General features: G+C 45.9%; 1 protein-coding gene across 1 annotated transcript in view; it reads right to left on the reverse strand.

Annotated features, from left to right (window-relative positions):
• The window catches only part of LOC106925402 (serine/threonine-protein kinase BRSK2-like), a 94369-nt gene that overhangs the window by 24490 nt on the left and 47682 nt on the right, over positions 1-22197 (reverse strand). Inside the window, exons 2-9 of the mRNA XM_088004516.1 lie at positions 21254-21348; positions 10720-10805; positions 8943-9083; positions 5980-6096; positions 2661-2694; positions 2259-2327; positions 658-804; positions 542-573 (exon numbers count right to left, since the gene is read on the reverse strand). Coding sequence (XP_087860642.1) covers positions 542-573; positions 658-804; positions 2259-2327; positions 2661-2694; positions 5980-6096; positions 8943-9083; positions 10720-10805; positions 21254-21348 — 721 coding nt within the window. The remainder of the gene's footprint in view (positions 1-541; positions 574-657; positions 805-2258; positions 2328-2660; positions 2695-5979; positions 6097-8942; positions 9084-10719; positions 10806-21253; positions 21349-22197) is intronic.

Raw genomic sequence — 22197 nt, forward strand, 5'->3', positions numbered from 1 at the left:
TAGATATTGTATTTATGTTCATTTCTTCTACTGTTTGTAGAAGAAACAGCCATTGTACCAGCTTTTGTTTCTTGCTTGGAATAAAATTATTGGAGGAAAAACAAACAGAAGGTGAAGAAAGAAACGGATCTGCTGAGTAAACAGTTTTATTTCCTTCTACCTGGTAAACTGTAGATCAGGACTGAATTTTAATGCAGTGAAAATGTTAAAACATCCAAAGTGTTGAATGTTTTTACAGCAGATGTTTGGCGGTAGCCATTTTGGAGTCACATCTTAGCAGCAGCATCAGAAACTCTGCAGACAGTCCATGTTTTCCTCTCATCAGCAACATTTTCTGCTTTTCTGAGCCAGAAACAGTGAATCCATTAGAGATCAGAGGAGCTGTAGGAGCTGCTCTCCTTCCTGACTAATGGACGCACTTCTTCGAAAGGGAAAAAAACAACTAGCTTTGATGACAGCATCATCAGCATCATCAGCTACGTTTTCCCTCTTTTCAGCTCTCATAATGAGAAACAGGTGAGCCCAGCAGGTTTGTACTTACAGATACCACGTGTGCTTCTGGATCTGCTCTAGCTGCAGGAGGAACCAGGAAACAGAGGAGAAGATTTCAGAATATTTGCCTGTTTTCTGACGCCGGCTCTTCGGGCGGCAGCTCACCGTCAGGCGCTTGGCGGCGTCCACCTCGATCATCCCCCGCAGGAGGTTCTGGCAGTCCGGAGGGATGAAGTGCGGCATGTGGAAAACTCCCAGCTTCACCTTCTCCAGGAGGTTCCTCAGGTTGTCGTCGTCGAACGGCAGTGCGCCCTGAGAGGAAGACACCATGATGATGATGGTGAGAAATCAAATATCTAATCTTCACCAGCATGAACACAAAGCTGCAGACGGTAGGATTAGGTAATGCTATCAGCTCCATTTAACCAGGTTTACTGAACAGATGCACCAAAAGCAGCTTGAGTAAAACCATCAGGTCTGATCTGAATTAATGCTTGAACATGTTGAAGTACGGCACATCGTCACTTTGAAAGATTTTAAATTGTATGTTTTTTTAAAGGTAGTGAAAATTTCTCTATACTCTCTTTTCATCTAGAAATATTTTAAAACTCAAACATGAGTTGGAAAACCGGGTTTGAGCTGTTCTTTAATTGTAATTAAGGGCCGCACAAAATCACTCCGAGGGCCACAAATGGCCCCCGACCCACATGTTGGACCCCTGATATGAACCATCCCAGTAGAGTGGTTTCCTCCAGGACTATCCTGGATTTATCTCCCATCAGCATGATACTGCCACCGCTGTGCTGTGGTCTCATCTCTCAGAACCGAACCGGCTTCGGGTTTGAAGAACTCGCATCACTTTGAAACATTTTCTGTCTCTGATCGTGGATTTGTTTCTGGTTACCAGAACCAGTGGGTCCGTCAGACAGGAAGTGGGTCCGTCAGACAGGAAGTGGGTCCGTCAGACAGGAAGTGGGTCCGTCAGACAGGAAGTGGGCCCGTCAGACAGGAAGTGGGCCCGTCGGCGGTAATGAAGCCGTCCGAGGCGAGGAGGGCGGCTTCATCACCAGATGGCTGTCGACACGGCAACGAGTTGTCACAACAACGCGGGCCGGGACATTCATCTTCCTGCCTTAATCAAGACGCCGCCACGCTTCGCTTCACACGGCGAACAAACAGCAATCAACTCGTTGCCGTGGCGACTCACTCATCACTGTCACGTTTCACCAGAGGTTGGAAGATGTTTGGGAAGCTCCTCTTCCTCACCATCTGGATGGAAAGTGAAGCTCACAGTTTTCTGGATTTTTCTGCAGCAGCTTCGATCTGATCCGTTTAATCGGAAAAAACTTAAATAAATCCTTAAATCTTCTGTTTTTATCGGTTTTAACTTCAGGAATAAAAGCAGCTCAGAGGGAAAACAGAGAAATCTGATGAAGATGCTGCAGGAAGAATAAGTAACCATAGTTGGTTTGGTAAAATCCTGGTTACAAACTTCATAAACTTCATTTTTTGCACTAATCATAATAACATGAACATAAAGCAGATTCTGGTTTTGACTCTTTTAGATAAAACGTTTCTGTGTTCAGTCGTTTCCTCTCAGATGAAGCTATGAAAGGATCTGCTGACGTTAATTTGTTACTTTTCAATAACAGAAAGTTTTCCTGGTTCAGTGGTTCTATTTTCTGAGTTGTTTATTTTGCAGCTGCTTCAGCTGCTGCAGATGCTGCAGCTGCTGCAGATGCTGCAGCTGCTGCAGGGTTACTCACCACTAAAAGTGCAAACAGGATGACTCCGCAGCTCCATGCGTCTGCTTTCCTCCCGTCGTATTTCTCTCCCTGAATGAAGACAAAATGCTGCGATGAAAGATTCAAGAACTCAGACAAGAAGATCATCAGTTATTATTTCAGAAATTAAAAAGATTTTCCAGCAAAAAGATGGAAAACTGACGTCAAACCAACTCAAAGTTCAGCAGAGGTTATGGAGGTTCAGATGCATTAAGCAGAAATACAGACTGAAACTCTAACAGGTTTTAGTTCTCAGAAGATGAAATACAAAGAAAGTGCATTTGAGTTTGGAGGCGACGTGATGAAGAGGAGGAGGAGGAAGAGCGCAGAGAGCGGAGATGGAAGAGCAGCTCTTACTGAACAGAAAGCAGAGAAAGCACTCACCCTGATGACCTCCGGGCAGGCGTAGTGCGGAGATCTGAAAGCAGAGCAAACCGGACGTTAGTCTGGAGGAGATTCTCCACATGAAACCCGTTCACACAAAACCAGCGAGAGGAGGAAGAACGGAGACAGAAGAACAGAAAACAGAGAGAGGAGGAAGAACCGAGAGAAGAACAGAAAACAGAGAGAGGAGGAAGAACGGAGAGAAGAACAGAAAACAGAGAGAGGAGGAAGAACCGAGAGAAGAACAGAAACAGAGAGAGGAGGAAGAACGGAGAAAGAAGAACAGAAAACAGAGAGAGGAGGAAGAACCGAGAGAAGAACAGAAACAGAGAGAGGAGGAAGAACCGAGACAGAAGAACAGAAAACAGAGAGAGGAGGAAGAACGGAGAGAAGAACAGAAACAGAGAGAGGAGGAAGAACGGAGAGAAGAACAGAAACAGAGAGAGGAGGAAGAACGGAGACAGAAGAACAGAAAACAGAGAGAGGAGGAAGAACGGAGAGAAGAACAGAAAACAGAGAGAGGAGGAAGAACCGAGACAGAAGAACAGAAAACAGAGAGAGGAGGAAGAACGGAGAGAAGAACAGAAACAGAGAGAGGAGGAAGAACGGAGACAGAAGAACAGAAAACAGAGAGAGGAGGAAGAACCGAGAGAAGAACAGAAACAGAGAGAGGAGGAAGAACGGAGACAGAAGAACAGAAATAAAACCGTTTTTCTTTTCTGGTGGATCCTGGTGTTGATCTGAAGCAGATTTAAACCAGCAGCTCTGAATCCAGATCCTTATTAACATCTGGGGTCAGTTTACATAAAAAAATAAATTCTACATTTCTACATTTTATTAAATAAAAGTGACCCTGCAGGAATAAACAGGAAAAGATGGACGAAGTTTTAACAGAAATCAATAATTTCGGTGCATTTAAAGAGTTTTTAATCAGATTCTGATTGGTTGAATCTTGTGTGAGATCATAACTGAGGTGCTTCAGTTACTGTAATTCACTTCATAAAAATGTAAATAAATATGAAGGAAAAGAGGATTTCCATGTTTAATATCTTACAGTTGTGACTCTACAGGAAGAAAGTCAGTTTGAAGTTTTAGATTCAAGTTTCCTCCTGCAGAAAACTTTTTTTTCATCCAGTCTCCTCAGTTTTCATTTTATTTGTCCTTTATGTTTATTTGTACATATTTATGCAGAAGGACAGGAAATGCATCGTCTGCTGGCCTCGGCCTCCTGAAACGTTGCTGCGGTTTCATTTGCAGGCAGTGGAAACATTCATCACTTCACATTCTGAAAAACTGCCTGGAAAGAGGAAATAAAACAAGACGACTAATCGACCTGCACTGCAAAAACACAAAATATTAGCAAGTAATTTTGGTCAAGTTTCTGCTGCAAATATCATAGTTCACTTAAAGTAAGACTGAACCAACTTACAAGTAACTTTTCATCAAGACATAGGAGCCTGTTCTAATAATCCTCAGTATTGATTAAAGGCTCTCGTTCCCCAGGCAGATTATTTTACCTAAATGAATAAGTGAATTAATCTTGGTCAGATTTTGTGTTTTTTCAGTGTGTAACAGATCCTGCAGCAGATCTCAAACAGCTACAAAAACAATTCATCTGCTAGTAAATATTTTAACTTAAATGTGACAAACGGCATTTAAATGTATTTCCTGACAGGTCGGTTCTGCAGAACCTCCTCTGGTCCTCAGAACCAGCGAAGCGGAGAGCCCGGTTCCCCCAGCAGTGTGTAAACACACACACTTCATCTCCACTGATGACATTCCTAATTATGTAAATGAGGTGAAGCAGGTCGACCGCAACATGCCGAGCGCCTCTGCTCACAGCTTCCTGCCGGACTCCGCTCGTTTGGGTTTCATTAACAGCGCTTGGTGGAGCCGATCCGACCCGAACCCGTCGGAGCGTGGAGGAGGAAGTTTCAGTCGCTGCAGGAGGAAAACAAACATGGCTGCTGCTGATCTGCAGCTGCTGGTTCTACTTTACGGACCAGAAACCGACTTTACAGCAGCTGATGACAAGAAACCAGTTTTAACAGCAGAAAATTAACCACAGATTCACTGAGACCCTCTAGTGGCCAAACTCAGAATATGAGAGATTACGTTCCACAAACGGACCGATGAAAGGAGCGATCAGTTTCCCGAGACAAATTACTCAATTCTGATTGTTTTTCCCTCTTTATTCAACAAAAACGAGGAATCAGGCTGAATTTACTCAGGTAAGAACTTCAGTTTTTCATTTTGAGGTTTGCTGCTGATCCTTGTAAATAAATCAATCAGCACACACAGTGATCAGCTGCAGCAGAGATTTGGACTCAAGTTTTCTGACTTCCCTCCACATGTAGCGTTAGCATAACATGACGTTTTGATGCCAAACATGTTACTGCAGCTAAGTTCAGACTTTTTTCAGCTGAGAAAATTGAGACTTTCAGCTGCTTCCATCCACTAAAGTTTTGTTTTAAACAAGCATTCGGGTGATAAGGAGTGTATCTGCTTCAATGCTAACAGAAGCCGACTCACCAAGAAGAGCTTTTAAATCCCTGCTAAAGTGCTCGTCTGATAGGTCTCAGCATTTCTCTTTGCATTTCTCAAACAAATCTAATAAAAATAAACTAAATCCATTATTTAAATAAATGAAATGCTTTGAGGTTTTGATTAAACTCATTTAGTTAGATGTTTATGTCTGCATTAACAGACTCATGATGTTTATTTTGGGTGAGGCGTTTCCAGAAACCCGTTTAGCTCTTCCTGCATGCGGTTCGGTTTCAGTCATCACAGGCATGCAGGTCTCACCCATCTGCTAATTTAAACAGCAACCTTGGATTTAATTTTAAGTTTCTCTCTTCCACTAGCGGTCAAAACTTTTCATACAGGCTCAAATATATACATACACCTCCAGTGATGAGTGGTTCAGAAAAATGTCAGTGAAAATGCTGGATTGGCGGAAACTGAACTCAGCAGCTGCTGTTCTGTTTTACAAACATCGAGTCGTTTGGACACAAAGACGAGAAGAATGATGGGAAAAGTTAGTGAGGCTTTCAAAGCTAAGAAAACATCACCAACTGTAAAGCACGGCGCTGGCAGTGTCATGCTGTGGGGTTGTTTCACTGCCAGAAATTCACAAAATTCTGCAGCCAATTCTGCAGTTGAAAACGAAAACTTCAATCTTAAAACGAATATTTAACATAAGAAACAGAAATGACTGAGTTTAACAGCAATGGACCAAAAATATTTGATACGTAAAGAAGAAGTGAAGGAGGAAAAGTTTCAGAAACCAGAAATGATGAGGCAGCAGGTCGGGACTCACCCACAGCTGGTCTCCAGCAGACTGTCCCCGACCTGCAGAGACGCCATGCCGAAGTCGGCTATTCTGATGTTATTCTTCTCATCTAACAACAAGTTCTCTGGCTTCAGGTCTCTGTGGCTGCAGGGGGACAGAGGGACGGGGGGACAGAGGGACGGGGGGACAGGGGGACAGAGGGACGGGGGGTCAGGGGGACGGGGGGACAGGGGGACAGAGGGACGGGGGGTCAGGGGGACGGGGGGACAGAGGGACGGGGGGTCAGGGGGACGGGGGGACAGGGGGACAGAGGGACGGGGGGTCAGGGAGACGGGGGGACAGGGGGACAGAGGGACGGGGGGTCAGGGGGACGGGGGGACAGGGGGACAGAGGGACGGGGGGACAGAGGGACGGGGGGTCAGGGGGACAGAGGGACGGGGGGTCAGGGAGACGGGGGGACAGGGGGACAGAGGGACGGGGGGTCAGGGGGACAGGGGGACAGAGGGACGGGGGGACAGAGGGACGGGGGGTCAGGGGGACGGGGGGACATGGGGACAGAGGGACGGGGGGTCAGGGGGACAGAGGGACGGGGGGTCAGGGGGACGGGGGGACAGGGGGGGACAGGGACGGGGGACAGGGGGACACAGGGACGGGGGGTCAGGGGGACAGAGGGACAGGGGGACAGACGCAAGAGGGATGGGGGGGTCAGAGGGACGGGGGGACAGAGGGACGGGGGGTCAGGGAGACGGGGGGACAGGGGTGACAGAGTCAGTTTCAGTCGTCACCAAAACTTTGATAAAAATTTTGAACTTTATTCAACTGAAGGTTTATGAAACAATTTAGCGCCTTAGCATCAGTGAAAGCTAAATGCTAAATGCTAAATGCTAAATGCGCTAAACAATTTCAAAGTTAGCAAAAACAATACAGTGCTAAACAGCCATTAGCTCTGGAGGCTTTTCCTGGCCAACGCTGCCTTCAGAGTCCTTACTGAAGGTGGATGTTTTCTGTTTAGACTGTGAAGAAAATCTACTGAAGTAAAAACTAAACGTTTAAGTCAGTATTTTGTTTCCTGAATTTCTGGTCGTCTGATTTTACAGCTTCAGATGAAGTAAACAGGCTGACAGCTGCTGCAATTCAGTCTGTTTTTGTCTTCCAGCCCACAGTGAAATGTTTCCTTGAAACCATGAAGTGTTCTTTGCAAACATTTATAATAAACTTCTGCTTTTGATCATAAACAGCCAGTTAAAACCTGCAGCTGAGGATTTTCAGTGTCTCTGTGGTTCCAAATAAACCGAGTCCTTCAAAGCAACACTTGACGTCCAGCGCCGAGGCCTTTGATGTGCAGCTACACTTCAGACGCAGAGCTGCAGCAGGAGTGGAGCAGCGAAAGGTTTCAGGGAGACGAGAGGAGATCAAGAGGAGCCGCCGCCTCCACCGTCGCCCCCGGCAACGGCTGACAGCAGAGGGAACCGCCGACAACGGAGCAAACGCTTCAGGAACGACTCGGCATCATCCTGGGAATAACCTGCACTTCCAGGCTGAACCCGAAGTTTTCATCAACCGGAGACGAGTCGAGTTCTTCTGGTCCGGGCCGGGTCAGGACCTCAGGCTGGTTCTGAACCCAGCAGACTGGATCAGACCGGGTCAGAACCGCAGATCAGACCGGGTCAGAACCGAACCGCGGATCGGACCAGGTCAGAACCGCGGATCAGACCGGGTCAGAACCGCAGATCAGACCGGGTCAGAACCGAACCGCGGATCGGACCAGGTCAGAACCGCAGATCGGACCAGGTCAGGACCTCAGGCTGGTTCTGAACCCAGCAGACTGGATCAGACCGGGTCAGAACCGCAGATCAGACCGGGTCAGAACTGCGGATCAGACCGGGTCAGGACCTCAGGCTGGATCGGACCGGGTCAGAATCGCGGATCGGACCGGGTCAGGACCGCGGATCAGACCGGGTCAGGACCTCAGGCTGGATCGGACCGGGTCAGGACCGCGGATCGCACTGGGTCAGAACCGCGGATCAGACCGGGTCAGAACCGCGGATCGGACCGGGTCAGAACCGCGGATCGGACCGGGTCAGAACCGCGGATCGAACCGGGTCAGGACCTCAGGCTGGTTCTGAACCTAGCAGACTGGATCGAACTGGGTCAGAACCGCAGATCAGACCGGGTCAGAACCGAACCGTGGATCGAACCGGGTCAGAACCGCGGATTGAACCGGGTCAGAACGGGTCAGGACCTCAGAGTGGTTCTGAACCCAGCAGACTGGATCAGACCGGGTCAGAACCGCGGATCGGACCGGGTCAGAACTGCGGATCAGACCGGGTCAGGACCTCAGGCTGGATCGGACCAGGTCAGAACCGCGGATCGGACCGGGTCATGACCTCAGGCTGGTTCTGAACCCAGCAGACTGAATCGAACTGGGTCAGAACCCCGGATCAGACCGGGTCAGAACCGCGGATCGGACCGGGTCAGGACCTCAGGCTGGTTCTGAACCCAGCAGACTGGATCGAACTGGGTCAGAACCGCGGATCAGACCGGGTCAGGACCGCGGATCAGACCGGGTCAGAACCGCGGATCGGACCGGGTCAGAACTGCGGATCGGACCGGGTCAGGACCTCAGGCTGGTTCTGAACCTAGCAGACTGGATCAGACCGGGTCAGAACCGCGGATCGGACCGGGTCAGGACCTCAGGCTGGTTCTGAACCTAGCAGACTGGATCAGACCGGGTCAGAACCGCGGATTGGACCGGGTCAGGACCGCGGATCGGACCGGGTCAGAACCGCGGATCAGACCGGGTCAGGACCTCAGGCTGGTTCTGAACCTAGCAGACTGGATCGGACCGGGTCAGGACCGCGGATCGGACCGGGTCAGGTCCGCGGATCGGGCCGGGTCAGAACCGCGGATCGGACCGGGTCAGAACCGCGGATCGGACCGGGTCAGAACCGCGGATCGGACCGGGTCAGAACCGTGGTGTGCGTACGGACCAGATGGAGTGGCTGTGGCAGAAGTCCAGCGCTGAGATGATCTGTCTGAAGAACTTCCGGGCCTCTTTGGGCGTCAGCCGGCCTTTCTTCACCAGGTAGTCGAACAGCTCCCCCCCTGACACGTGTTCCAGCACCAGGTACCTGCAGAGGTCAGAGGTCATCACACCGTCAGATCTACACTTCATTTATCAGGAAATACTACAATAATTAAGATCTGTCCCAAAGTTTTTGATTTTATCCCCCATTTTAAGAAAGGACTTTGACTAGACCGCTGCAGCTGATTTTCACATGGTTGAATCACTGAGGCAGAAATATTAACGTTTATATATAAAACATTATTTAACTGTTTTAATTCTTCAGGTTTTTTTTCTCTTTCGCCGTTTTTATTTGATCCTTTTGGCTGTTAAACTTTTTCTGTGCAACAACCTGAAGCAACTTTATTACAGCAGAAGAATCTGGTTTGTGTTTCTGGATCTGAACTTTAAACAAATTCAATCAGTTTCAGCATTTTCCGAGCAGAAGACGACAAATTTTTGGGTTCATAATTCATCTCCAGATGGTTTCCTGTCAGCCCAGATTTTACAGAAATCTTTTGTTTCATCTTCCGTCCGGCTGAAGGAGGCATAAATCATATAATCCAGTCGTAAACTGCAGCGCGTTCGGCTCTAACCTACGTTGATGTATGAAGTAAATCTGTTTGTGCTGTAAAATGTTTCATCCATCTCCAGGCCTGATTTATCTCAGGAACATCCCTGATCGCGGCTTCGCCGTCCTCGCTGCCTGATTTATTAGCAGATTAAGGGATCTGCTGGAGCGTTTCCCCGTCAGAGCCGTTTAAATTAGAAACACGGCCGGCTGTGATTTGTGCGCGCGGGACTTCCTGTTTCCATCCACGATGACCGTCCGTCGCCGTCCGCGCAACATTAGGAAAACAAATTCCGGCTCCATCTGACGGCGGCGGCTTTATCAATTACTGAGCGTCGCGTTGAGCGTCGCCGCTGGAGCAACGAGCAGCAGATTGATGCAGACAATAAAGGATGGAAAAGCTGCAGCTGCTGCAGGCTGGACTGATGGAGAAACAATTCAGGCTTAATGAGGAAACAAGAGAACAACCTGATCCTCTTGTCTCTATTAAAGAAACAGACATTAGCTGCACAATTACTTCATTGCTTAACATTCAGCAGCAAGCTTTGACCTTTGACCTTTACTTCCAGACTCTTTCATCACTTAGAGGCATGAAATATTCTCAGCGATCATCTCTTTGTTAGCAGCAATCGTTCTAAAAAATAAGAAGCAGGTGGAAAATGCCAGGCCCACAGCATGATGCTGCCACCATCGTGCCTGGAAGCTGCTGCAGCGTTCCTGAGTTTAACTTTTAACTTCTGCTTAAAATGATTTATCTGGAGCTGCGATTTTATATACCAACTCTTAAAATGATTTTTAAAAGGTAAAATTTTTTCCTTTTTATTCATTTTTAATTATTTTACTGATTTTAATAGGAAACAAATGATATTTTACTTATTCATTTTTTTAATAGTTAAATGAACTCAGGTGATAATCAGTCTCTGCCTGTTCTCCCTGTCAGGAGCCGTTTCTCTCTGGGGCTCCGGCCCCCTGCTGTGCTGCTCATCGGCGAAGCGTCCAGTCTCTGTGTCGTCCCCCTCATGTCCAATCAGCTCATTTTGACTGTTTTGCCACAATTACAAATTCAAACCTTTTGATTTTATTTTTCCAGCCAGAAATCTGACCTCAGTTGAACCTTTGAAAAGGAGCTTACAGGTATTTCTTGTTTTCGTAGACGTCGTGCAGCTTCAGGACGTGAGGATGCTCGATGAGTTTCAGGATGGCGATCTCTCGCTCCACCTGCAGACAAAAACACAAAATGAGTTAAAAACACTGAGGCAAAAACCTCCAGACCCGCAGCCAGAGCGTCTGATGAGAGCCGACACGCAGCATCTTTCCGTTACATCACTTTAATCAGACAAAGTGGGCCTGCAGGGTTTCACAGTTTGGAGGCAGCCGAAGCAGAAATTCACACCTTACCCCCAGTTGGGTCAGCCGTAACCACAGCTGATCTGCTGCTTAAAGTCTGACACTTTAGTTTAACCCTGATGTGTTACAGCGACCAGCTGGTCACGCCTCAACAACCAGAAACAAGGAACGCTGCTTGTTGCAGCGACAGAAACAGAAATCATTCCAGTTCTCACATCGTCTCCTTCAGGCTGGCAGGAAAAACTGAATGTGTGGCTGAACAGACTAAATTCACTCAGTTACCAGAAAACAGACAGAAAAACAACAAACTGCTGATTTATAGCTAAACATCCAGATCTACTACAGAATAAATGAAGCCAACAGCCTGCAGTTTGTTCATTTCATTCAGAAAACATCAAATTCCTCCGAAGTCTGAAGAGAGAAAGTTTCAGTGACTGAAACAGAGAAAACCGACACAAAACCACCGGATCAAACAGCAGCAGGTCGGTCAGACAGGGGTGTGTGTGTGTGTGTGTGTGTGTGTGTGTCTGTGTACGTGTGTGCGTGTGTGTGTGTGTGTGTGTGGGGGTGTGTGTGTGTGTGTGTGTGTGTGGGGGTGTGCGTGTGTGTGTGTCTGTGTGCGTGTGTGCGTGTGTGTCGGTGTGTGTCTGTGTGTGTGTGTGTCTGTGTGCGTGTGTGTCTGTGTGTGTCTGTGTGTGTGCGTGTCTGTGTGTGTCTGTGTGTGTGTGTGTGTGTGTGTGTGCGTGTCTGTGTGTGTCTGTGTGTGTCTGTGTGTGTGTGTGTGTGTGTGTGTGTGTGTGTGTGTGTGTGTGTGTGTGTCTGTGTGTGTCTGTGTGTGTCTGTGTGTGTGTGTGTGTGTGTGTGTGTGTGTGTGTGTGTGTGTGTGTGTGTGCGTGTCTGTGTGTGTCTGTGTGTGTCTGTGTGTGTGTGTGTCTGTGTGTGTCTGTGTGTGTCTGTGTGTGTGTCTGCGTGTGTGTGTGTGTGTGTGTGTGTGCTGGAAGTTAATCAGCAATGACCTTAAAGAAACGGCGCCTGAGTTCCCATCAACCTGGGAAGGGCTAAAACCAGCAGGGGAATAAAATGAAAAATAAATAAAGTTACATTTTATTTTATTTTAAAACACTTTTGGTTAGTTTCTCAGTTCTGTAAAAATAAACGTTACTGCTCCATATAAAAATGTTTTTCTTACAAACTCAGTCATCAGTTATCTAGAAATAAAAAGTCTCTTACAAGGATCTTAGCTTAAAATTCAAATTACATGGAGAAGTTCTAGAATATACTGTGGTTTGTTCTTTGGCCTGTGTTCATATGACGCCATGATAGATCTCTGAGTCCAAAAGCTGCAGCCGGGTCATCAACAGAACCATGATCCCAAACACAGCAGCAGATCTGCAGCAAAATGTCTGGAAAAGGACAGAAGCGTTTTTACCAGCAGTCGTTTCACCAGAGAGTCATTAATGTTTTTACAGTCGCAGCCTTGAGCAGCATAAAGACCACCTGCTGCTCAATCCATTTGCCGCCTGCCGGCGCCTGAGTGGGCTGGAGGCCGGGCCGGTTCTGGACCTCTGGGTACTAAACATCTGAATGCTCGTTCAGCTGGCCGGGTTTCCCAAACAGGCCACTCAGAACTTTATCTGCTCTTTTACGCGCTCCACTTCCTGGTCAGATCAGAGAGTGAGGCGGTAAAATCCAGCCAGTCTGAGGAATAAAACTCACCAGAGCCGCGGTGTGACAGACGCTGAGACTCCTGACACTTTAACAGGCTGGACCTGCAGACGTCCAGCTTGTTGTGGTTCCTGCAAAGAGACATATTTTCTCCTCACCAGAAACCGGACAGGCTTCAGGAGTCTGGAATCAGTCCTGAACTAAATACTCCGACTCACTATTATTACTGAATATTTCACTGAATCCAGTTATCAGTGGTGTTAAATCATTCAGTATTGCAATGAGCGGCAGGTCGTGAGTTCTACAGCACAAAACTCAGATGAATCTAAAACCTTTGTGTGAGTTGGGAGAATCAGAGACATCGCTGCGGTTTTTTCAGGCGTCTGCTTGCAGATGCAGCATTAAGGGTTTAGTGGGAACGTCTGGCAGCAGAAACGATTTAACGTCTCTTCATCTCACACCTCTGGGAACGTTTCATGTTCCGAAGGAGGCTGGAAACAGGACGGCAACAAAAAGTTGATCAATTAGACAATATTGACTCAGACTGTCAGATTCCAGAAGATGAGGAGGATGTAAAGGTCTGATGATGAAGATCTGATCATCATCTAACTGGTGAGTCCACAGCAACCAGAAGCATCAATATTTATAGAATAAATTAAATCCATCCCACTGATCTTCATCAGATTCAAACACGTCAACATGTCGCTGCGTTAGTGGTCCTTTCTTCTGCCTCTTCGTCAGAGCGCCTCGCCGTCTGGACTCCGCTCTGGTGATGTGAGAGGACGAACAGACTCGGGACAGAAGACCCTGAAAATCAGATTTCACTTCCATCAAAGCCGCCGCTCTTCAAAGCCCGTCACTGAGGACGGCCGCAGGCTGGCAGCAAATAAATAATAAAAGAAATCATGTTTCAATCTTTAGACCCACTGTCCTGCAGAAAGGCGTCACAACATGGAGAAGCTCCCGGCCTGTGGGGGGCGCTGCACCCAGACACACTGAGGGAAACGACACAGAAACCTCTGAAGACACTGAGCGCAACTTCCTTCTTCACCAGATGGAAACAAGATGGAGGCGTCAAAATTTAACGACTGGAGGATTTTTCTTTTGCCTTTGGTAGAACCATGCACATTTTACCCAGAATGCCCTGCGCTGTAGTCCACTTCCTGCTTCTGGAGCGGTCTCTGGTCCGCATGGTATTCACATATGCATTCGGTCTGTTCCAGAGTTCACTTCCACCAAATGGAGACAAAGGTTTGCAGGTGGACCAGAGTTCACTCCTCTGGTCCAGTTGTGCATTCACACCTCCACAAACCAACCGGACTAAACAAACTAGAATTGGATTCAAGAGCAGTAACTGCTCACACATTGTTACAAAAAATGTGTAACATTTTGGAAATCCAAGTTTCCAAGTTTCTAACTTGGAAACTTGGATGTTCCGAGTTTGTTTCCTCTCCTCATGGCTGGTATGATGGTCTTATGCAGGAGAAAGACCATAAAACCATACATTATTATTCTTTTTAGCAGATCACATGCCATCTTCTCTCTCCATCCTCTTCCTACTCAGCCACTGAACCAACTCTCATGTCCTCCTTCTTTACCTCCATGAATCTTCCCTGGAGTTTCCTGCTCCGGTTTTCCAGTTCGTCATCAGTCTCTGCGCTGTGTCGGTGAGTGATGCTCTGTAAATGTCCCCGGTGTCTCCGCCTTCACTCATCAGCCCTGCTGCCGTCACATACAGTTGCCTCTGTTTTCATCAGATCTCCGCCGGCTCACACAGTGCAGCCTGGCAGAGGCTGATTAACGACATGCACAAGGTAAGCAGGCTCTGAACCTGCTGCCCCCCTGAGTTCACTGCCACACTGACGGTTATTAGACTCAATTATGTCCCATATGGTTTTTTAATGTGCTGTAATAAAGAGCGCTGTGACGGTTGGTGGAAGGTTGCAGGTGAAACTCCGGGTTACTCATCGTCTCTGTAGAGCAGAGACAGCAAAACTGCTTCCTGGTTGAGTCAACAGCTTAGAAAGGTGATGATGTTTAAGGCTCTAATAAGTCGGGTCGCGCAGGACGCAGGCGAAGAAGAGCCGCTTTAAATTCAATTACCTCCTGGACGTCTGGGTGTTAATACAAAGCAATTAGTGCTGGTTGTGTCCATGTGTGATGGGAGGAATGGAAATAAACGTGCGACATTTCACAGCCCAGTATCTCCAGACTGAGAAACCTCATTACAAGTGCCAACGCTCCGCGTCTCCTTCATGAAGTGAGATGAAAAGTCAGCGTGAGGACGTTGTGGTCATCCAGAGTTCAACCTCTGCTGCTTCTTTACTCATTTTATCCCCAGGTGGCTGTTAGAGCGCCTCCTCTGGACTCAGCTCATTCAGCATCAGATCAAACGACTGCTGGTGTCTGGATGAGCTAAAGGTATCCAGGTGGCAGCAGCCACAGTCCGAACATGTACAGGAAGAACATCTACAGGAAGAACATCTACAGGAAGAACATCTACAGGAAGAACATCTACAGGAAGAACATGCACAGGAAGAACATGTACAGGAAGAACATGTACAGGAAGAACATGTACAGGAAGAACATGCACAGGAAGAACATCTACAGGAAGAACATGTACAGGAAGAACATGTACAGGAAGAACATCTACAGGAAGAACATGTACAGGAAGAACATGTACAGGAAGAACATGTACAGGAAGAACATGTACAGGAAGAACATGTACAGGAAGAACATGTACAGGAAGAACATCTACAGGAAGAACATCTACAGGAAGAACATGTACAGGAAGAACATGCACAGGAAGAACATCTACAGGAAGAACATGCACAGGAAGAACATCTACAGGAAGAACATCTACAGGAAGAACATGTACAGGAAGAACATGCACAGGAAGAACATGTACAGGAAGAACATGTACAGGAAGAACATGTGAACAGCTTGCAGAAAGACTGCAGAGCGGGATTTGATCCCAGGATCTTCTTTCTGTAAGGATGTGGAGAAACTCAATGTTTTCTTCTGTTTGTCCATCACAGCAATGCAAACAGAAGCAGTGAAAGTAAAGCTGAGATTTTAGCAACCAAAGTGTGAAACACAACAAGCTTTTAGACATTTCTACTGCTTAAAACTGAAAGTTGCTTCTATCACAGCCAAACACACAACTGCGACACGGCTGCCACATTATCCTCCTCCTTTGTCGGTTTTATCGCCTCCTTTAAGGAGAAGAACTGCAGATTGTTTCAACGTTCACCTCAAGCACAAGATCAAAGATCTTATCACAACCTGCCAACGACCCGACACCAAGACTCCAAACTTACAGCGATTATCCTGCTGCTCTACAATCCGGACCAGAGACTGAGTGAGGCAACTTCAGGTTCAGCTCCGGGTTTCCCGTCTTAACGTGGCTCGTTTCTGACCGAGGCAGAACTCTGTCACCTTTCCTGCTGTGAGCAACACATGAGGCAACATCTGAAAAGTTTAGACACTCTAATTCCCAAAGGTAACACCAGCATCTCTTAACTTTAAAATTTAATTTTATCATCACCCGTCCCTCTGCTGGTTTCATGTTTGAAACCTGCCAACATTTCCCTCCATTTTCTCAGAGAAGCTCCGAGTTGCGTCAAAAGCCAACAAACTCCTCCGATCGACGCCTCCTCATGTCAGAGCTCGTCTTAATGAATTATGAGGACTGACTCTGGTTACGGCGCCGCCTCCAAAGCTCTCTTTAATTGAAACACGATGCGGGGCCGCCGGGGCCGTAAATTGGAACATCCCCTCGGTAATCAAACCGCCATCTGTTGCCATGACGTCCAGAGGAGAGCCCGGATCAGTCCGCGGTCCAATCACAATCAGACAGCGAGAGCCGGTTCCACAGACACGGAGCGTTCAGCCGCTTCATGGAGCAACACGGATCCATTCAGAGGCAGGAGAAACGGGACGAAATAGCTTAAATTCTGGATTTGTAACATTAAATTGTTGAAATTACTTGGTCAGGGTCTTTTTTTCCCCCCAAATCCAGTGGAGGGAAAAATTGCTGAGTCATGAACCTAAAACCTCTGGGTCAGCGTTGTGTTGGCGCTCCCTGGTTTTCCTGAGAGCTTTAATTCTCCCAGAACTCCCGATGAAAAACTGTTTCTGCCATCAATCCGGTTCCAGCTGACGGATCGTCCTGCAGGATGGAGCTTTTATTCTCCCTCCTCAAATTTCCACCAATAATCTCCAGTTGGACTGTTTGCTCTCAGTGATTTCGTTGTTTCATTCTGGTGGACAGAGTCTGTTCTTCCACATGGATAACAGTCCAGTTTTGTTAAAAACATTTAAAAGAAATCCCACAAAGCTGCATTTTAGGCCCAGTTTTTGGCTAACGTGCATTTTTATGCAGACGATGCTGAACTTTACTCACCTGGTTCTACTCTCTAATAACCTACTTTATACTGCAGCATTTCCTCAACTCTGAATTATTCAATATTGTTTAATTACATCCATTTAATTTAGTTTTTTTGACATAGTTTTAAACGTTCATCTGATATTTTAAACGGGTTTCTGTCAGGGTTGTGATGAAAAATGGAAAAAGATAAACCAGAGAGTGAAGAAAGAAAAAGCATTGAAATAAATTTAAAATATAAATTAAAATTCACTTCTAAAGCAAACTTGGAGACACAAATCAAGTATTAGAAAAACAGACAAGGGAGCAGCTGGAAATGTTCTCATCAAAAATTATTTAACTCAGTAATTCAATTCAACCTGCATTAATTAATGCAGAAATCCATGCAAAATGAGCCCCAACCAAATAAGAACCACTGAAGGAAACGACACAAAAACCTCTGAAGACACTGAGAGCAACTTCCTTCTTCACCAGATGGAAACAAGATGGAGGCGTCAGATTTTAGCGGTTGGAGGATTTCTCTTTAGGCTAAAGACCAGGAGCCATTTCTGCTGCTAGCGCTAGGCTAGCACGTTAGCGTTGGTTGTTTGTATTAATTCACATTGCAGGTTTGGCTCCCAGTAGAGGAAACAGAAACCAGCCAAAAATAATTATATTAGTAAAAATGAGGTGACGATTCATCCCAGAGTATCTAATAATTCCTAATATTTCTTCATTCAGGATCAAAAACGGTTGTTTCATTTTGTCCAGTAAATCCCTTCAACTATGGATTCATGACAACAGCCTGTTTTTTCTCTTGAAGCAAAGAAACACAATGAAAAATATTTTCTTCTCCATTAAAGTGATTTGATAAAAAGCAGCTTAGAGAGGAATGAACAAAGGAAAACAATCTGTCTTCACAGAGCAACAGTTTGTCAGGGGAATGTAAATGTGTGAACAAAAGGAGACATTGATATGCAAAACCTCCTCAGAACGATGCTCAACGCGCCGCAAAGTTCAGCGAGAAAAGCTGCAGCAGAAAAAGCTGCAGCAGAAAAAGCAGCAGAAACGTCTTTAAATGTCACAGACGATGGAGCGAAGTGAGGAAATCCCCGCCAATGCAGGGCGATGTTTTCTACGTTTCCAGCCAGCTTTTTGGACTCCTTCGCCTGAGCTCACCATGGCCATGACTCGGTACAAAACCAATTAAAAAGTACCTGTTGCCATGACAACAGGGGGGTTGCTCCTAGGGGTAGAACCCCTCAGACAGGCACAAGGGGAGAGAAATGTTTTCATCAACAGAAAGACGTCAGCAGAGCTGAGAGGAGCAGAAAAACTCTGCAGCGCTAGTCGCCTCTAACTGGATCCACAACCGGCTGCAGAACCAGCAGACAGAAACAGCTGCAACGCTAAAGATACAACGCTAACGATGCAGCAATACTAGCGATGCAATGCTAACGATGCAGCAATGCTAATGATACAATGCTAACGATGCAACGCTAACAATGCAGCAATGCTAACGATGCAGCAACGCTAACAATGCAGCAATGCTAACGATGCAATGCTAATGATGCAGCAATGTTAGCATTGCTGCATGCTAACAATGCAGCAATGCTAACAATGCAGCAATGCTAACGATGCAGCAACGCTAACGATGCAATGCTAATGATGCAGCAATGCTAACGATGCAACGCTATCAAAGCAGTGCGTTTCAGGTTGCTACAGAACAACAGTCCATCCGACTCTGAGATTAAAACATGAAGTGTTTCCCTGCTCATCGTTTCACTTTCAGAATTAATAATTAATTCTTTCAGCTGATAAAAATTCAAAAGATGGCAAAGATTAATTTCACACATTTTCAAGAAACAATGAAGAAATTTGCTGATGTCAAAAAGTTGTAAATTTGCAATAAAAATGAATTACAATTTCCATTAAAAGGCATAAATTTAGCAGATTAAAACAAAGAAATTCTTTAGTATTACAAATGAAGAAGAAATTGTAAGAAAAAAACTCAAATTTACTGAGATTTTAGTCAGACATTTGCCACAAAAAGTATCACACCTCCTCTCAGACTGAGATGGTGAATTTATGCGATTCATCTGGATATTTTCCAAACTGCAGTTCCATTTTCTTCTTAATTAGACTGGAGAAAAGTCATAAACGTATTTCTGAGGGAAATAGATGCATTTATGAGAAACTCTGTTGGAAAGCTTCTCTTGTTTTCTTATATAACAGCCACTGTATTTTTGAATAAACTATGTAATAATTTTATAATTTGATGATGCTTCAGCTGAAGGGAGGAGTTAACAAACCAACTTTTGCAATCAAAGGACCTGAAGTTCTCCATTATCAGGATTTTTACAACAATGTCTTAAGTATGAAAAACTTAAACTTAATGCAAAAAAAAGTACAATTTGCTCCCACCTGCTGGACGTTATGGGTATTACTACTCCTGCAGGTATTCAGTGAAATTTGCTTTGTGAATCCAGTGCAGAAATAAAAGTTTAAATCAAATCATTCTGAACGGTTTTGAACATTAAATGTTTTCCAGTTTATTGGATATTACATGTTTTTGCCTCTCCTGCCACATGAAGTATGTCTGACCTGAGAGTCGGGAGGTTTTCACATTCAGTTAGAAAATAAAAACTCCTTCAAATGCAGTTTACCACAAACTCTTCCACTCTGATTGCTGCAGCCAGGAGCCAATCAGCAGCGAGCTCCCGCTCTGACCTCACAGCTGCAGCCGTTCTGACATCGTCGCCTAAATGTTCCTTCACTCAACGCCAGACTTCGCTTCAGCATCGTGTTGACAGCCAATTAACTGCAGAGCCAGAGTTCCTCACGCTGACCAACAGGATGAAAGTGGCGAGGTCACATGACCTCCACCGGCTCCCCTCCTGTCACTCACACGGTTTCATAACGACGCCTCATGCAGAGGCTCAGAAAGAGGTGAAAAAAGTCATTTTGGGAGAAAATTGGCTCTGCTGATGATGAACGACTGACTCATTTCCAGCTGTAACTTTGTATGTGCCAGTAATGCAGATTAAAACTCTGTAAATGCTGAGACAAACTCTGACATTTTAACATCAGAGACTGAGTGAGACGGATCGTAATGAGGCAGGAGCTGAATTAAAGCCTGTCCAGTCAGAAACCCGTCCTGATGGAGGGACGGTGGGAAATCACTTTAATCAGACAAATCCTCCAGTTTTACTCTGCAGCAAGATGAAAATAGGCAGAAATAATCTCACTAGTTGTTCAGTAATCCACTTTCAGGGACATATTCTGTTTTATTTTTAATACTTAGTGCAGTTTTGGTTCAGCATCGTCGCTCATTTTGTTCCTAAAAGGAATCAAAGCAGATGAGATGAAAATCCTGAGGAACTGAAGACTAAATATAAGACAACCTGCTGAAAACCCCCTGAACCATTTTACATTTAAAACATCAAAATGACGCATGGAAGATTAATAAGCTGATATTAGTCTGTTCACCTCTAATGCAGTGAAACCAGTGAGGTCAGAGGTCACCAGACCAGTTTGTTGTTCAGATTCAGAAAACTCTTGTAATTCATCTCAGTTCAGAAATTTGCAGCACATTTATTTTTTAATACTGAATTTCGTTTAGATGAACTAAAACAAGGTAACATTTATTCATGCGTTACGAATGTTCAGAATAAATCAGCGTTTAAAGGGAAGCAGAAATCAGAACTTTTCTCAGCGAAATGACCAAACTATGAAACAGGAGAAGGTGTTGAAGCCCGTCACACAGCAGGAAGTGAAGCGTCGTCCAGTGAGTCACAGCGCCACCCGGCCCACGTGACTCACTCGGCCTTCGCTGCATCCACCTGTTTGCTCAGAGCGTGGGCGGGTCGGCGGTAATGAGAGGAGCGATAAAGAGCCGACCACCTGGCTGTGCGAGACTGTAGCCGGTTCAGTACGAGTGGGTGACATGGTGACAGCTCCAAATGCACCTGCATCACTTTCTGCTCTATTTCTGGCTCCTGTGGGAGAGAAACACGAATGTTTCTGCAAAACCGACGCTGGAAGCTCCTAGAAACAATTCCTGCTAGAAAACAGTGACTGCATGATGCACCTGTAGCTTCTCTTCCAGAGAGAAAAATGTTTCGCTCATTTTCAGAAAAGCTCATCTCTTCTAAAAATCAACAGTAAAAAGTGTGAATCATTTTCAGAAGTGCTTTAGTAAATCCTTGCATCAGAAGTGTCCAGCATAGCAGTGATCAGCAGCAGGCTGACGGATGCTCCTCCCTGTTTAGAGGTGAAACAGTCTTACCTTCATGAGAACAGACTCGCTGAGCTTTTCTCTGTTGACGATCTTTATGGCGACCTTTTGACCTGTGACACAGTGGAGACCCAGCTTCACCAGACCTGAAACACAGACACCAAACAACATTCACATCCATCCTGGTTCAAGCAGCACAGCAAAAACTTTTTAAAAATGATAAAGTCATCACATTTTAGAACAGAGCAGCGACAAACCAACCAGACGCTCTGACCGCCTGGCAGCCACCAGACCAACAATCCAACCAACCAACCGCCAACAACATCCTCATCCATCCAACCAGCCAAAACCCACCCAGCACTACACACAGTTAGTTTTCTTCCATCTTGTGCTCCACCAGTAAGATGTGTTAGTAATCAAAGGGAGGATTTATCAGAGAAGCTGTTTGGTCCAGTCCTCCACCATCAGCCTGGCATCACCTGCTGATGTGAAACTTCAACGATGTGAACACAGGAGGAGACCAACATGGAGCTTCATGGATCCTTCGATGATCAGAAGCTGCAACCTCTTAACTATTCTCCTTTGTCCCCACAAAAAACTGAAAAACTTGGTAAAACACGTCAACACGCTCGGCCTCCACCGTCAGTGAAAAACCTGCATTCAAATAAAATCTGCATTACGAAAAAACTCTAAGACAAACAGAGTGGATTATTTTACACAATACTGTATGACACACATATGAGACAAGTGCATTCAGGATAAACCCTGAGATGTTTGTGACCAGAATAAATGAGTTGAGCTGCTGGAGCCTCCTGACAGATGAAGCTGTAATAAATCTGCGTCCTTTAGCTCCCAGATCTCCTTTCTGTTGTGCAGCTCTGAGAGTTCACCTGATGGAACTGCTGCAGCGAAACGCAAATGTCAACAAGCAATACCTTTATCTTAACGCGGCCACAATGGCTCCATCCATCTCCATCAAAGCCCTGACACCAGAG

The sequence above is a fragment of the Poecilia mexicana genome, unplaced genomic scaffold, assembly GCF_051168715.1.
Source record: "Poecilia mexicana isolate PSO_F unplaced genomic scaffold, ASM5116871v1 scaffold_3, whole genome shotgun sequence".
NCBI lineage: Eukaryota > Metazoa > Chordata > Actinopteri > Cyprinodontiformes > Poeciliidae > Poecilia > Poecilia mexicana.